Source organism: Andrena cerasifolii, chromosome 6 (assembly GCF_050908995.1).
Source record: "Andrena cerasifolii isolate SP2316 chromosome 6, iyAndCera1_principal, whole genome shotgun sequence".
Lineage (NCBI taxonomy): Eukaryota > Metazoa > Arthropoda > Insecta > Hymenoptera > Andrenidae > Andrena > Andrena cerasifolii.
Window position 1 is genome coordinate 17370837 of NC_135123.1, and position 16169 is coordinate 17387005.

Below are 16169 nucleotides of genomic sequence, written 5' to 3' on the forward strand. Positions count from 1 at the left end.
AATACCAACCGATTTTCGTACATGATTGATTAAAATCCTTATCCGAAAATCTAAATACATTTATCGAGAGATGATCGGTTGTTCCTTTTTAAAATGAACAATACGCAAATTTAGTAGATACCAAAGCTGCGCGAGTTATTAATATGTTACAAAATGTATGTATGTACTTAGTTTAACGTTTAATGGCAGACCGTAGGCGTACTATAATAGCAAAAGCTCAGGTTTAATGAGATCCTTATTAATACAAATACATGCACTAATAACTACTCGGTACTCACGAGATAATAATTGTAAGTGAAACTGAAAGCATGACTTTAAAGCGAGTAGTTTTTTAATACTTTGCTAATTATAGACAGAGTCCGTTATAGTTTCTGTTAAGAAAAAAGATCGATGGAATATAGTTGAGAAACACTGAAGATCGTGGTAGCGGTAAGAGGAGCAGATATTGAAAGACATTTGTCAGTCGCGTCGTGAAAGCGATTGTCGAGCGGCCGGATTGTTGTAATGATCTGTTCGATTAACCGCGTGCAATGTTTAATCTTCTACGAAGTTTGGTTTTCGTGGTGGTTATTAGCTTCGCGAACACCAGCGTGCCTCATAGCGGGTACGAAGCCGTACCCGCGATCGTCTTAAATTACAAAGTCCACATCGATGCCGGAAAAGAGGATTGTTACTTTCAATATGGTAGTGTTGGCGCCGAATTCTACGTATATTTCCAGGTACACGTTTACGTTCATGGCAATTACGCCGAAAATACCCTTCTATCTTCGTTCAGCCAGAATTTACAAGCCGTTCCTTTCATCGTCTAAATGTCTTTTGATAACTGTTGACTATCCATGCTTTTCACCATATGCTTTTCTCTGCTGGCTTCCGAAAATCTCCCAACGTCTGCAATAATTTTCATGGCTGAAACAACTGCATCGAAGAATGTTTATAAATACAGGTGGTACGTGGTGGAGATGGAAAAGCTGGATTTGCTGTAAGAAATCCAGAAGGAGTAATAGTTCATCCGTACCAATGGCTTCCTGACTCTAGTTATTACGATACGGTGAAAAATGCTGGTTACTACAGCATATGTGTAGATAACCAGTTTTCTAGGTTCGCCTCCAAGTTAGTTAATTTGTACATCTCGGTGATCAGGTAATACATCCAATACATCTAAACGCATATTGTAATTTTAGTCCATGATTAGTAAGCAACAGGTTCTTTTCAATAGATACGACGAATGGGATAGATATTCCAAGGAGCTAGAGGACTTGAATGTATCTGTTGAAAATTTTACGGTATGTATTCCTCGGAGGTTATAGTTAAACATACTCCATTATATATGTCTTCCTATTTCCTTCGTAGAGCGCCATAACGAACGTGGAAAGGAACATCAACGATATGCTCCAGATTCAACATTTAAGTAGAAGCGGGGAAGCGGTAGGTTTAAATTTGTTGTTGGATAACAATTCTTATATCCAAACGTGGTCTATCGCGCAGATATTCATTATACTGGCGACAACAACGATACAGATATATTTTGTGAGAAAATTCTTTGAGGTGAAACCGTCTAAATACTCCAGAGCAGGCATATAAATATGGGCCTAATTCCTCGATACAGGCATTCTCTGTGTTTATTGTGATAAAATAACATTGAACTTGCTGGACTTCCAAGTAGAATACATAGAATCCTTACTTCCAGACGATTATGTGTTTCTTTTCGCTTCACCTTCATTGTATTCTTTATAACACCATCATACATACTGGTTTTTTACACACAGCTGCAAAAGCATTCAATATAAGACTGTACTTTCCTTTATACGTGCGCAGATGAATGACGAAACATTCCACTGAACATTTACGATACACAAACATTATTGTCACTCATTTTTTCAGTTCTCTGCATTTTAATACAGACGTATGAATTATATATTTATGATTAAATAAATTTATTAGAGTACGTTTATATTGTATTTATACCGAGATAATAAATAAGGACATACTTTTGTTACGGATGTCTTCAAGTTTATCCGATCCAGCACAAAGATACAGCGCGTTGCCGATATGAAAGACTGTAATTAGGAATGAAGGTAGTTAGGGTAATACAGGTCGTAGCCAAAGATTTCAAAGGAAATTCTATTATTTAAATAATTGGTTATTAAATTACACGTAATACTTTTAGTAAATGGCAAACTGTTGCTTTGCTTTTCGTTGCAATGCGCTGCCGTTTAACGCGAGGAGACGGTGTCTTTGTTTAAGATTTCTCGCGCGAACGTGTTCCGAAGCAACCTCTTTCGTGTAATTGCCAGGAAACCATCCTTGCTCGCCGTCCAGCAATTTCTCACCATGGAACCAGCCGTCCGACATTTTTCTTAACACGTTTATCACATCTCCTGGAGATAAATTTTTCGCGTCAGTTAGAAAATCATTGACTGAATATTATTCGATATTATTCTACCGTTCAGATTATCGCTCACCTGGGTGCAACGATAATTCGTCCGGCTGACTTGGAGAATAAGAGTAGAGTACTACTACTTGAGGACAGTCCCATACTTCGTAAAGGGTCTCGTCTGCCAAGCCTCGTTTCGAAGGCGAGACAGCTTCCAACCATCTCTGCCTTTCAGTGTTGCTTTCGCAGGTTAAAATATATTCAACCTGATGACCAGAATAATTTTCCAAAAGAGTTAATATCATTCCGTTACGGCCGGCAAACGGCGATTCTTCGGGAACGGGCTCTAAAGCCATCAGACTCCTTTTACAGGTATCTATTACGGTATAGGTTTCGTCGTGAGTACTACGACATGAAAAAAAAAGAAGACGAAACGTGCGTTACACAGAGTAGCGTACACGTTGCGATAGAGAGGAAAAAATAGCGGGTGCTGCTTCGAGCGTTCATACTTGGACTTGTGTTTTGCGACTAGAAGGTGATCAGTGAGCAATAAAAGATGGAGCGGCGTTTTATTAAACTTTTTCCCGAACGTTAGCTTGTATTCTGTGTCAGACTTTGTCAGTAGCTGCACCACTGCTCCGCTTTTTACCAGATGCTTCCCCTTTAAAATGATCGGCTTAAGCTTTACCGAATATTCCAGTTTTCTGTGTCGAAGAAGAAGCGATTAGATAAAACGTTGCGTTAAAGATTACTCAGGAGAGATCGGTTGTTACCGTTACCTAGCTAAACTTTCCATTTCCACTTGCTGTGCCGCGGAACGGGCACCCTCGTTGCATTCAGCAACCACGTTACTTAAACTCGCCAATACTCTTTCCCACTGAGATCTGTCAGGGTGTGCGACAGATAGTTTGGAAAGGACCGCGTCGGCCAGTAACGGTAGCCTGAACAACATTTATCCCTTTCGATTTCATTTGTTCTCGCGTGCTCGATCGTCGAATTTAAAACTGTACAAATTGCAGGGTAAATTTCGTAATCTTACCTGGTTATTCGCTGCAGCGGTAACATTAAAAACGAATGCAAGGACAGGCTTTGGCAAGTTGGGCGCGCTTCTATTTGCGATACCGTTTCTAAAAATTTTATACCCTTTCGCGTTCTGGAATTAATTGAACACATATGAATTCTGAATTCTGAATGGACTGATGTAGAATATCCGCGTTGTCGAGGATCGGCCCACCTACCTCAAGTCTTTGAGTGTCGTGTCTATGCTGACTTGATTCGAACAGTACGCTACATAAATATCGGAAGATTTCCCGGCATACTTGAGCAGCACGTCCGGTAGTCCGTGCAACATCGGATCGTGTCTCCATATCACTTCCAATTCAGCCAGAAATTGTTCGGACGCGTGTAACACGCTAGGAATGCCACCGAATAGCTTATCTTTCTCGATCGGTGTTAACGTTTCGTTGATCGAGGACTCGTTCAGGAACTCGTTCTCTATAACCCGAAGAGAATTCAAGTACGAGGCTTCTGACGTCAAGATTTCAAACTTTGCTTCCTGGATCTTCCTCTCCTCTGTACTTAAGCGTTCTAGGAAAGTGCGAACGAAACGATTAGTTAGAGTTGGAGGATGATGTCGCAACGATAATGGTTACTCACGTATGAGATCGCTACTTAGAACTTGCGGCGTTTGACACCACAGCGTTCTGTGGCCCGGCTTTGCCAAATTCGTCGTAGATCGCGATGGAATCGCGTCCTCGACCTGTAATGGACAATCACTGTCGTTACTTTACGTAATTTCATGAGTTTTCCCAAGGTGGGCGGTAGGTTACCTCCTCGTAATCATCGGAGTTGGAGTCGAAGGCCACTCTGGCAGCCGCCGCCGCGTAAAATTGATAGAGGGGCTCTTGGTCGGCGAGTACGCTGTAGTGATCTGGAGTTGCAAAGATTTGACAGAGTTAAACACCCGACAGCTTGCAGGGTTCGTAGAATTTACCTAGCTCTCTGTTGCTAACGCTATTGTTGCGCATTGGTTCCTGGCTTAGACGATCGCTGCTCGTGCTCGTGCTCGTCGAACCGTTGCTACCGTTCGTAGTGTAACCGTTTAAATAAAAGGTCGAGAGTCCAGTAACGCTTTTCTTAAAATGCCTCGCGAAGCCAAAGTATCTGCCGCCGTCTAAGCTCGCATGATCGTTGGAAGAAGAATCCTTGCCCTCCTCTCCTCCGTAGGAGTGATCGTCGTCGACCGAGGTCCTTCTTCGCATGCGGCCGAGACTCCCCTTCGTGATGCTCCACGTCCTTCGGAGCATTTTTATCCTTCTACCTAGCGTTTCAGTCAAACTAGCTTCTCGCGGCGGCGGAGGATTCGGTCTAGTGGGAGCTTCCAAATAGGCGTTTGCCGTTTCACTCGGCGGAATCTTCCCCTGAACGGTATTGCTCCTGTCATCCATCTCGTCGATAATCTCTACCTCCGTCTCCGTTTCCGAATCCGAGCTGAAGTCATCCAGCTGGAAGGAATGCAGACTCTCGTAGATGCTGTCGTCGGACGTGGTGTCTGTAAAACATCGGCGATTAAGTTGCCGGTAGAGCAAAGGGTGGCGGCGGTCTCGCCTATTCGCGCAGAAATTGGGAAAATGATGTTCCGCTTTGGCGCGTCTCAAGGTAAATCGCAGAATTTATTATTCCTTATTTTATTCATTACACACATACACCGAGTAACGACATATACTATATAGAACTTTATTCAGCAAAACTCCCTATAATCTTGCAAGGACCTTCGTAAATATAGCAGGACGTCTCCTGCGTGTCCATGTCCTCGTCTAGGTCGATGACCCTCATCTGGACGAGTCCCTGTGTCCTCTGCGAATCTTGCTGGGCGGCTCGATCGTTGGACTTTTCCTTCTTCCATTCTTCGATCTTCTCCGTGCAGCCGACGAGCAACACCGATCCGCTGCCAAGGCTCACAGCCACTTGAAATCATTGTTCACGGTCAAAGCGTTACCATGTCATTCTTTATTCGATCTGTATGTGTGCGCGCGCGGGCGTAGGCGGGCGCGCCACGCCGCACCGGCGCGAGTGTGTATATAGGTACTTAATACATTGCTGGACATTTGCCGAAGAGCGAAGGCTAACCAGAGGATTGGGGGATCGAAGAGAAAGAGACGGGTGGGACCAGGTATGCCGCTCTGCCGCATTGCCGCTTCGAGCGAACGAAGAAAACAAAGTGGTTTCGGTCGTGAATCGCGTAATTTCCCTTTTATTCTTCTGCTACCGAGATTCCACAGCTATCCGTGTCCCTTCGTATCGGGTACAACTACAAAGATCGTCCAGCATCGCGACGAACGATTTCGTTCAAAATCAATTACCAACAATTACATTTAGCCGGTTCATTGTGCTCGAGTAGATAATGGAAGTGACGCGAATGGACGGAGGACACTTGATATCGTTCTTTGTTCGCTGGAACTCGAGGCTCGGCAACTGTGCAAGGATTATAAGGAATCCAGAAAGTGTCGTATGTATGTACAAAGGAAAGGAAAGTTGGTGTATGTGACTTACCTTGTGTATTTGGTCGTCGGAAAGTTTTCAAGGTCTGTTTCATCTCCGTGACATTTCAACTCTTTGCGAGCGAGTCCCGTGGGCAAAAACACTGAGTCTAACGAGCCGATGGAAATTGTTTGCCGTGCGCGAAGCTCTTGCGAATCTTGTCCCGTTGCGCTCGTATTCGTACGACGCGATCAGCGGCTCGGCCGTGACTGACACTGACGATGAGAGAGCGCAGAGCGCGGAGCGCAATACGCGCTTGCTTTCACCTCGCGGCAATCTGTTCGAGTCCGGTTTCCAGCCCGAACTCCTCGATAAAATATTTTCACGCGTGTCGAATCATCGCCTACTCGGCTACTCGGCTACTCGGCTCCTCCGCTAGACACACCGCGCGCATTATACACCATCTTATTCGGTAATCGTCCAGAAATCCCGACCACCAAGTTCGTCCTTCGTTGCACGTTGCGAAAGCCACGGAACACGCCTCCCCTTTCGACTTCTGTTTCGATTAGGAAACGTAGGATCGCGTCGCAATAGGAAGAATTTCCTGCGTGCTGATCGCTTGAAGAATCGGCAACGGTTCGGTTTGGAAAATCAGAATCTCGAGCGATTACGTGCACGCCGGTGCAACGCAGTTTACGTATACGTATAGATACATATGTAGATGCATTTATAGTAGTTACAGGCTACGTGACGCGACGCGACTCGACTCGTCCGCGTCGCGAAACACGCGCGACGACGAGTGGCTAACTTTTACCTGGGACACGCAGCGGCTATGCGATCACTTTGCCGATAGCACGGTACAATGCATCGTGCGAGCTGTTCCAGCACGTTGGTCCCGAGAAGAACAAAGTCCGTTTCTTTTTCAACGAAATCTCGCAGCATTTGTCGACAAGTCGATTGGTCCGCTCTGCTTTAAGTAGTGTAGTCCAGTGAAATTAGACGGAAATATCTGCCCAATCTACGGAATAAATCCCAGCGAGCTAAATTTTAGTATGGGCCTTTATTTGGTCGTTTCAAACAATATGTCAAAAATCCCCATCGATCCGACGGCCGTTAAAAATTTTACAGGGGGTTAAAAAAACAGTTTTTTATCTAGTAGTTCTACGACTTATTCCGTTTTTTTTTATTTTGGGTTATAACTCGCGAACCGTAAAAACTGTAAGAACTATAAATTACCAAATGATAGTCCTAACTAAAAGAAGTAACTTTTTCCTCGACACTTTTTTTCTATCTCCTACAGTTCGCGAGTAATAATATAAAATATAAAAAAATCAGGGCTCAATTTCACCCCCTTACAGTGAATTTGGGCAGCAAACAAAATTGCGTCGTACTCAGGAGGACATCCCCTACATATTTACAGAGTTTCATCATTTTTGGAATTTCAGGGTTCGGGATCTTCCCTTGTCAAAAGTATGGGGGGTTGAAATTTGGTAACCCGACATATACGAAAATGATTACTCCTACGAAAAAAACTCATAGGACCTTTTTTGTAGAGAATTTCCTAAGCTATAAATTTCATAATAACTATTTAAGTCGTCGAACTACTAGATAATGAGATATTCGCGAAAAACTGTTATTTTTTTTATAATCCCCTGTAAAATTTTTAGCAGCCGTCGGATCGATGGGGACTTTGACATATCGTTTGAAACGACCAAATAAAGGCCCATACCAAAATTTAGCTTGGTGGGAATTATTCCGAAGACAAATCCTAATTTCCCTGGACTAGTACCTCGGAACACCGTGCCGCGCCGTCAAATACAAATTTGGAAAATTACTCGCCCCCATCGTGCTTGTCGCGCGTTTCCAATTCCGATCACGTACGAATGCAACGGAAGTCGGAGTCGATGGAGAGTAGGCGCTTTGTTGTACCGCGATCTCACACGGCCTTGACACTCGATTCGTTTAAAGGTACAAAACCACGTCCAATCAATTATACCGCCTACTTATTCCTCCTTCGCAAACGGCGTACGTAAAACATATTCGCGCATACACAGAAGCGGGCATGAAACGGCAAAATATTATCGTACAAGCGTTGTTCGTGCGTTCTTGGTTCGCCGAAGAAAGCGTTAGAGGAGTTCCGTTGATTCGACCACGACAAAACGAATTGTTCCACCGGTGAGAAGTATAGCCGGCAGATACCGCAGTTTTATTCATTAATCTTCCCACAGAAACAAAAAAATAGGCTAACGAGTGGAAGCATCTACCGCTACGCGCCTGTTGTCTGTTCACGCGCTAAAGCCGCGCAAGTAAAATCCTTCTTACATGAATTGAATAAGTTACACGAAGACAACGGAACACGATGGATGCACAGCAGGTACACACGGCGAAGCGCTTCCGCAAAAGTGGAGGGAAAATCCTGCGACTCTCGACTTATTCCAATCGATGCGTAAACGTACACCGCGTTATTATAACGGTATCCAGCAACTATTATCCTCTGATAACCGTTACCGCGGAAACTACGACAGCAAATTATCGTGCGGATACGCACTACGGAGACGCGTCATACAACTGTTGCACAAGCTTCACCACAGCTTTACTTCGCGTTTCTCGTATTCTGGCGTTTACGAAGTTTAAGAAGCAAAGCGGTGTTTGTACGAGCTCACCGTCGGCGTCGATCGTGGTATTCTTGGTGCAGTTTTGCGCGGGTACTTTCAGCGGTATCCAGCTCTTTCTGGATGCCCTGGATCGTTGCCTTCTCACCTTCCGTGACCATTTTGGACCCCACCTTTTTTTGCTCGAGACCATCTGCGTCCCTGCGCTTTTTCGATGAAATAAACAAACAAACGATGGTCGCGTTATCTTTTCTCGGAAGCGTTTCGAGAGATTAGGCGCGACGGTCGGCTCGCTCGATTTTACTTACGATAAATCGCTCTCCCTTCCGATCGTCGCCGTCGCCGCCGTTGGGTCGTCCAGATCCTCCCACTCGGATTCTTTGCCTAAGATCGAGCCAGTCGTGGAGCCGGCATAGAGGCTGTTGACTCGTTCCTCGCTCGGCAAACCAACGTCATCGTATACACCCTGCTCCTCATCCTGCATCTCATCCATCTCCTCCTCGTCCACGCTCGAATATTCGTTAGCCGTGGATAGATAATGCCAGTTCCCTTCGCTCGATTTGTCTTCAGAAATCTCAACGTTACTACTCTCTGTACTGTCTTTCTCCGCGGAGACTTCGCGGGGGAGTAGGTTCGTACGAGCGTTTTCCGCGTCGCTCGGAACCATCACGTCGTCGTAGATGCTGTCCAAGTCCGTACAAGTCGGCTCGGTGGTGTAACTTCCATTGGTAAGATTCGCAGGTAAACCCACGTCGTCGTAGTCGTCCTCCTAATCGTGAAACGTGCAACAGGAAATCATGTGGCGAATAAAACGATAGCGTTACCAACGACAAAACAGCGATTCCTTGTAAGACGATACTACGAAAGCCCGGCTAAGTATGCAATCTGTGCATTTCGATTATGCGTAGTCACCTGATTAATAAAATCCAATGGCCCTACGTCGTCGTATTGTTGGGCATCGGGTTCCTCGGTGCACTCGTTCGGCGTGGATTCCGACAAATTTAAACGGTTCTTAGCGCGACTGCTCCATAGAAAACTGGAGTTGGCACGTGGTAATGGCAAAGTCGAAGCCAATTCGGCCAGCGACTCGTGGATTTCCCCGTGGCGCGCGTCACGAGTTTCGCTCGTTTTCACCTGCTGGCTTCGTTCCAATATTTTTGCCGATCGTGCTTGCAGTTCGCATAATAGCTTGCGTTTTAAGTCGTCCCGATTGGCCGCGTAATTCCTACCTGAAATTTTAAGAAATTGTTCAAGAATATCATTGGCTGCTGGAACGATCGACCGCGCCGCGCGCCGGTTGGAAGTTAAAACGTACGCGCAAATCCTTGGTTTGGCTTACCAGGAGTCGTCACGTTGGCGTCTAAAAGGGGCATCTTCTCAATTACGATCGATCGTTGCTCGGTCCGACTTTCGATCGTCCAATTCTTGTCCCTCGAAACGAGGAGAGGCAACGTGGCACACTTTTCCTCGTGCGTAATTACGACCTGCTCCAGGCTGAGTCCAATCGCGTTTTCGTTCCAGACCAGACTCGGATTTGTCGCAGACGCCACGTGAACGAAATTCGTCGGCGAAGAGATTTTCAGATACTTTAATTCCTCTCTGGAGAGGCTCCGAGACCTGTACCTAGAGTCGAAACTTGTGCCGATGTTCGAGTCTATCGACAACGGTTTTAAAGAGCTCAACGACAAGCTCAAGTTGCTCGATTTCTTCTTCTTCGTTCTCTTTGGCCCCTTGGCGAGATACCCTGGAACGAAGTGTAACACGTTTTTAGCAAAATGCTTCTTCTTTTTACCAACAGTGTCGTCTTCTACGCCAAGCAACGATTCTGTCGTTGATTTTTCCTCGTCCAACGTTTCCACTAAATACGTTCCATCGTCTAGCTGCGTGTCCAAAAGACTCTTTCCCGTCAGATCATTGGCCGATTTGGATTTCAACGGAACGCTCTTTGAGGGCGAAGGCTTCTCGTCCTCGACAATTTCGTTATCTTTGGTTGCGTCCTTTTGGCCGGTCGAAAGTGTTTCATCGGCGCTAGGTATCAGCTCTATTTTCTCATAGTCATCCGACAAAGATCTTCTTACGCTTCGATGGACGGGGTAAGCATTATTTTCGCAACTACCATCCGAGAATATCGAGTTACCATCGTTAGAGACGTTGCACGAGTGAGCGTGGTAGATCGGATCGAACCCTGCGACTTTTATTGAATTATCGTTATCGTCGGTATCAGGGCGCTGGATAAAGTCAACTTTTCTTCGATCGTGTTTTATAATCACAGAACCTGTACCTTCTTCCTCGTCTGCTTCGGTCTCCGATCTCTCCGTTTGCTTTTCTTCCGCGGTGGCCGACGGTATTACCAGCAAGTACTTTGGGTGCTGTTTAGTCCGAACGTTGGTCGCGTTGTCCTAAATCAATATTATGGTACGATTAAACAGCTTTCGTTCGACACACATACAATCGCGGTTGTTCGTTCGAACTCGTTTCTCAAGCCACGACATTCTTAACGGTTTTGCAGAAATAGTTCCGCGGAATGCGATAGAAATCGTAACTGTTTCAAACGGAATCCGAGTGTCAGCCGAGATAGAAGAGAAGTTGCGGCGACCTTCGAGAAAATTTGTACGCGAACCACGCGTGGTATCGAGAGATCGGGAAATATCTCGAGCTACGCCGCGCTGCGCCGCGTTAGGAGAATAAAACGATTCGACGATTTTAGCTTGGAACTTATCGATCACGTATCTTCGAGTATCTACAGGGTACGAGAAACATCCGCGGCAAATAATCGGACAAGATAGGAAAAGGAAGATACATATACGCGTGTTGACCACGTCCCTCCCTCCTATTCTTGTCCAATAGCGACGTGCGAGCACTGCCCTAAATCAAACACCTAGCTGAGCTTTGAAAAGAGACGTTTCGCGAGCATCGTCGCAAAAAAAAAGGCTACAGTAGCTCTACTGAGAAACAGAAGGAGGAAAACGTTTCTCCAAATAAAGAATTGACGCGAACCTTGAAACTGGATCTCTTCGTAGCTGATTCGCCCGAAGCGTTTCTCTTCTTCTTCGGTTTCATGGCCTTTTCCGTGGCATTGTTAGCATCGATGGGCAGCAATTGTAGGGGTAACCTGGCCCTCTTCAGGGCCAGGCTGTCCAGTGTCGCGTAGACGATTTTCTCGGAATTTGGAGATGGCTTTCGATCTCCATGGAGGAAGCTTCTATTCGCGATTGGTGAAAGGCTCATTCTTTTCTCGAGGATTAACGTTTGTCAGATCATTGCGCTTGTCCCGCCTCTCTTTCGCTAGCCATGTATGACACGCATCTAATGTTCCCTAGAGCACCTGAAAAGCAGAGGCATCGCGGGTCTACGGGTCTCGTTCCGTTGCCGCTGCAGCGAATAATATAAAAACCACGTATAAAGAGCCTGCCTCCGTCGAAGCGGCGATAACGACTGAAACGCCGTCCGTTATCGGCCAGCTAATTCACACGTACATACGCGTCAAACTTAGTCGCATGCTACCGCGACTGTGCCAGCTTACGCTCACAACTACGTACGCTGTGCCATTCAAAGTGCGAAACCACACGACTTTCACTAACTTATTTGGAAGAATATACCTCCCGAGAAATTACGCGATTCTTGACAGAAATATGTAGAGAAACTCGCGGTTCTTTAGCAACAGATGACACTGGACTTTCGAGTGCTAGTGTATAACGTTCGACGGAGGTGAATCGTTCTTTCGCTGACAGTAAAGTTTCTCAATAACACGGCACAACCGTCACGATGTATGACGCAGGACCTGGGACGTGCTCGTTAATGTGGAAATATCGATGATCGTAACGCGTCCGTGTCTTGGTTGGATCATAATAAAACTGAATGTTTTCTAGCTAAAGTCGTGGACAGTCGTGGACCGTTGATGGTGACAGGCCACGTTCGCGGATAGCTGTCGCGCGGTCCGTTGCAAATACCTTCTCAGTCTCGTCACGTTGCACGAAATTCCGCAGCTTACGAAACGAACGGTAAACGCTAACGCTGCATCGGCCAAAACCTCCTAATTTCGGTGGTAAGGTTGTTTTCGTTCGAGCTCCCTCAGTGTCCACGTAAGCTCTAAATTGTTTTCCTCTTGTTGCACAAGATCTGCCTCAGCCTTTCATTAATTTCATCCTCTTCCTCGTGCCTCTGTTACCAAACTTTGGCGAAACGTGTGCAGCACTTGTCACGACCGCGGTGCCACTGTTTTTATTGCATGTAGGTACATATATTTCCGTGATATTTATCGACCCGACGTGCTTATTAACACGCCCATCAATTCCATCTATCGGTTAAAAACCCAGCAGAATCGCGAACGATCGAGGCGGTCGAGACGATCGCGAAACGCGCACTGCCCTCGCGACTAAGCCAATCGAAACGATCGAGCCGGTTGATCGAGTGACAAATCATGCAAACTCACTGAATTTTTAAAGCAGTTTGCTCTGCCTCTGCGGCCGTACGATCCCGCGTACGCGATCGGCCGTCTCCGTCGACTTTCGCCGCCGCTCGTCGCCCACTCGCGTATTCCTCCAACCGTTCACCCTTCCCGTTTCCATGCTTTCACGCCTTTCCCCGCTCCGCCGCAGACACTGCTAACTATATTCTTTATCTGTCGCTCCTCGCATTCAATAGACTACGTCTACGTACAGTTAGTAGCAAGCCATAATAATACCAGGACACCTGATCGTATCAAAAACGTTTGGAACAGTGTTAAATCCTTCGTCCTTTCTCTTTCTTACTTCTCCTCAGAGCACGGCCCTGAGAATCAGGGATTCCCGTGTAACCCGAAGTCAGAGAGCGGTAAAACGGTGCGTCAGCGGTCAGCCAGGTAGGTAGTTGCAGGTAGTCGTCCGTCGGCAGGGACGGTTTCAATGAGAAATTAAGTAAAAGCGGGGTGGAAGATTGCAACTTTCGTTAATGTACATCCTGCAGTGCCGCCTAAGGTGGAAACAGATTTATTGATTAATGCAGAATATCGTTGGTTAAGTATAAATGTCACCATTGCAACACGCATTCTGCTTGGTACAATCTTGTACGATGGAGGGGCCGAATATATGAATGAACGAACAAGTATGTTTGGACGTTCTCGACGCCCAAAACTGTCGTTTTACCGATCCACCCAGTTTGCGCGTAAGCGCGTACGCCTGACCCCGTCCCTGCCCAAGAATTCCTACATTCTTGGGCAGGTGAGTCTCGGATGACGATAATGTGGCACGTTGGCCTCATTCTCTCTTCGTCGCGATGCTTCCATCGTCCCCGTCTTCGGCAATCTTCGGTGGCTGAATCGGACGTATCAACAAAATTCGTATCTTCAAGGATGTTCTGTTGCCGCCGTTGCCGGTGCATGCTCGATCCACGCGTAGTGCTCTCGAATGCTCGTAGGCCCCTAGGAAAAGTTGCGGTAAAAACCTTGTAATCGAGCGAGATCTACGCCCGCGGCGCGGCGAACGATAATATGTAAAGGATATCCCCGTAAAAAACTTCAAAAAAGTACAAAAATTACGCCAAGTACATGAAAAAGTCGAGGACGGAAACGAGTATTATCAAAGAAATCACAAAAAAATAGAAGATAATAATAATCTATCCTATTATATAAAATTGAAGGTGCATACTTTGAAATGCGGTTTCTCAGTAAATATGAACTGTGCCGACAAGTGTGTTACATCACTTTGTTCGTCTTGGCGAAAGGAAGGTTCTAACGTTTTTATTTTTTTTAAATAATGTTTTTTAAATAATAGTAGATCGCGAGGCGGCCGCCAGGCGGCGACCGGGCGAGCGCTTCTCGCTTGCGAAATAGCACCGCGGCGGGAATAAGTAGCCGAGGGCTCTCGAGTTTACAGATTCATAACTCGGGTTTTTGAAAGTTTTACCCGTGCAAATTTGCATGTGGGTTTTACCCGTAAAACTATGATCAACCAGAAATAACCCACCAGCATTTTTTCACTGAAGCTGCAAGTTAAAAGAGCCTATCGCAGGGTACTGCAGACCTTCTACTCAAGGGAAACCATTATAAAAAAAAGTTTACAAATTTGCAGATTAGAAGAAGAAAAAAATCTTAGCATTTTCGTATGATACATGACAACATATTACGATATCTTTGTCATGCGTGGACCGATTTTATTGAATTTGGTCTTATTCGAAAGCTTATATATGCGGTTTGCATAAGAAAAATGCCTTTAAATTTAGAAATATTGCAGGCAAGGTTGGAATAGCCGGGTTACGAGTAAAGATACACGGCAGCGACAATCGACATATATACAGGGTGTCTTTCATGTACTTAGCGTCGATACGCTACCGCGTCTCTAGATCCTAAAAACTGCGGTGTAATCGTTTACGTAACGAATCAAAGACGGGCAACACAAATATTATGCTTTAAATGTCACAGTCCTGTGTAGAATATGTAATCTCATGATAATATACGCTCCAGTAGATTCATAATTATTTCTGCAATCAATTATGGAAACTTGAACATTGATCCATTAAATCTGTATCGCGATTTCTTTCCAATCGCATTTTTGTTTATCGTTACGGTTTGTAGTAGGGAAATAAGTGGCGGTAGAGGGAGGGCAGTGGAGTCGGAAGGTATATATTTAATCGATGCATGGGAGGATCCGTTGCTCAGTGCGCTCATTGTCAGTGATCATTTAGCGGTTTCGCGAAGGCTACAAGCAACTGCTCGAAAGGATGTCTCTCGATCAGGTAACCGTTATTCTCTTCTGTCGCGAATCGTGTGGCAAAAGCTGCCTTGTACTATAAAGGGAAATCGATCATCTTCCAACCACCAAATTCAGTATTTCTCCCCAACGCGCCTATCTGCATTTCTTCGCGATGAAAACTGCAACAGAATCCATAGCACCTTTACTTCGATCAAACTCTACTTTCGAGCTATATACATACGCCAATTGCCGATAAGTTTGTATTTTCGCGGTATCGTAATGATCGGGGATCGATCAGTACGTACTTATACGTATGTACGAACCTTGGAAACGGGCGATAAACGGGGGAAGGGGAAATGCTGGGAAAAGTGATTTCTCGAATTAATAATAAAGCATACGCGAAAGAAATTTCAATCGATTCACGATAAATGAAATGTAGGCGAAAGAGGAATATAACGTTTCGCCGCGTCCGAACTAATACACATATATATTACGATTTTGCAGAAATTTGAGGAAGCAGCAGAGTCCGTGAAAACCATTACTAAGCGTCCTACGGACGCAGAGTTTTTGGAACTTTATGGATTATTCAAACAATCAACTGTGGGCAAGGTGAATACGCGTAAGTTACCATTTTGGTTACTATTCAAAAGAAAAGTTATAAAAGTAACTTGAAATATATTATATGCCACTTATCATTATATGGTGACAAACTATTATGTATAACGGTTTCTTCGTAAAATTCCAGCTAAACCCAATTCGCTGGATTTGAAGGGAAAAGCGAAATGGGACGCGTGGCAATCGCGGGAAAACATGTCGCAAAATGACGCCAAAGAGGCCTACATTAAGTGCGCTAACACTCTGCTGGGAAAATATAAATAAAACGTTTAATTGGTTTTTTCATTTTATATGGTAATGACGAGTAATGAGACGGTGTGTTGCGTCACTATGTTTTGTACCTTGTTATGTTGTAGCAACATATATGTATCCTGAAATAAACAGTGACTAGTTCCTTTTTCAATTTCGATTCGTTTTATA

General features: G+C 45.1%; 4 protein-coding genes across 7 annotated transcripts; 2 read left to right on the forward strand and 2 right to left on the reverse strand.

The window, feature by feature from the left end:
* The first annotated feature begins 217 nt into the window (after positions 1-217).
* LOC143370275 (transmembrane emp24 domain-containing protein A) lies at positions 218-1996 on the forward strand. The gene is made up of 4 exons (XM_076815196.1): positions 218-719; positions 944-1140; positions 1217-1283; positions 1351-1996. The coding sequence occupies exons 1-4, from the start codon at positions 531-533 to the stop codon at positions 1579-1581; spliced, it is 684 nt and encodes a 227-aa protein (XP_076671311.1). The 5' UTR covers positions 218-530; the 3' UTR covers positions 1582-1996.
* On the reverse strand, positions 1919-13023 carry Exn (Ephexin). 4 transcript variants are annotated; one of them, XM_076815191.1, is made up of 15 exons: positions 11464-13021; positions 9782-10865; positions 9379-9695; positions 8775-9235; positions 8518-8672; positions 4368-4925; positions 4204-4304; positions 4031-4133; positions 3613-3961; positions 3414-3527; positions 3154-3315; positions 2884-3078; positions 2463-2779; positions 2162-2378; positions 1919-2057 (listed from the first exon to the last, which is right to left on the reverse strand). In XM_076815191.1, exons 1-14 carry the CDS (start codon positions 11692-11694, stop codon positions 2164-2166), a joined length of 4362 nt encoding a protein of 1453 aa, XP_076671306.1. In that variant the 5' UTR covers positions 11695-13021; the 3' UTR covers positions 1919-2057; positions 2162-2163. The 4 variants fall into 4 exon arrangements, with proteins under 4 accessions (XP_076671306.1, XP_076671307.1, XP_076671305.1 ...); XM_076815192.1 differs by lacking the exon at positions 1919-2057 and having other exon boundaries at positions 2108-2378; positions 9806-10865; XM_076815190.1 differs by lacking the exon at positions 1919-2057 and having other exon boundaries at positions 2108-2378.
* On the reverse strand, positions 5028-6813 carry LOC143370277 (uncharacterized). Its single transcript, XM_076815198.1, has 2 exons — positions 5927-6813; positions 5028-5340 (listed from the first exon to the last, which is right to left on the reverse strand). Exons 1-2 carry the CDS (start codon positions 5967-5969, stop codon positions 5111-5113), a joined length of 273 nt encoding a protein of 90 aa, XP_076671313.1. The 5' UTR covers positions 5970-6813; the 3' UTR covers positions 5028-5110.
* A 1994-nt stretch (positions 13024-15017) lies between the features above and the next one.
* On the forward strand, positions 15018-16158 carry LOC143370278 (acyl-CoA-binding protein homolog). The gene is made up of 3 exons (XM_076815199.1): positions 15018-15177; positions 15639-15753; positions 15880-16158. Exons 1-3 carry the CDS (start codon positions 15163-15165, stop codon positions 16011-16013), a joined length of 264 nt encoding a protein of 87 aa, XP_076671314.1. The 5' UTR covers positions 15018-15162; the 3' UTR covers positions 16014-16158.
* Positions 16159-16169: the final 11 nt, after the last annotated feature.

Excerpts from the sequence above, each read along its gene's own strand:
- LOC143370275 (XM_076815196.1), top strand. The coding sequence starts at position 531 with ATGTTTAATCTTCTACGAAGTTTGGTTTTCGTGGTGGTTATTAGCTTC. Across the intron at positions 720-943 it reads AATTCTACGTATATTTCCAG|GTGGTACGTGGTGGAGATGG; the intron begins GTACACGTTTAC and ends TTATAAATACAG. Across the intron at positions 1,141-1,216 it reads TTGTACATCTCGGTGATCAG|ATACGACGAATGGGATAGAT; the intron begins GTAATACATCCA and ends TCTTTTCAATAG.
- Exn (XM_076815191.1), bottom strand. The coding sequence starts at position 11,694 with ATGAGCCTTTCACCAATCGCGAATAGAAGCTTCCTCCATGGAGATCGA. Across the intron at positions 9,696-9,781 it reads GCCAAACCAAGGATTTGCGC|GTAGGAATTACGCGGCCAAT; the intron begins GTACGTTTTAAC and ends TTAAAATTTCAG. Across the intron at positions 3,079-3,153 it reads GAAATGGAAAGTTTAGCTAG|AAAACTGGAATATTCGGTAA; the intron begins GTAACGGTAACA and ends TCTTCGACACAG.
- LOC143370277 (XM_076815198.1), bottom strand. The coding sequence starts at position 5,969 with ATGAAACAGACCTTGAAAACTTTCCGACGACCAAATACACAAG. Across the intron at positions 5,341-5,926 it reads CCGACGACCAAATACACAAG|TGGCTGTGAGCCTTGGCAGC; the intron begins GTAAGTCACATA and ends AATGATTTCAAG.
- LOC143370278 (XM_076815199.1), top strand. Across the intron at positions 15,754-15,879 it reads TGTGGGCAAGGTGAATACGC|CTAAACCCAATTCGCTGGAT; the intron begins GTAAGTTACCAT and ends GTAAAATTCCAG.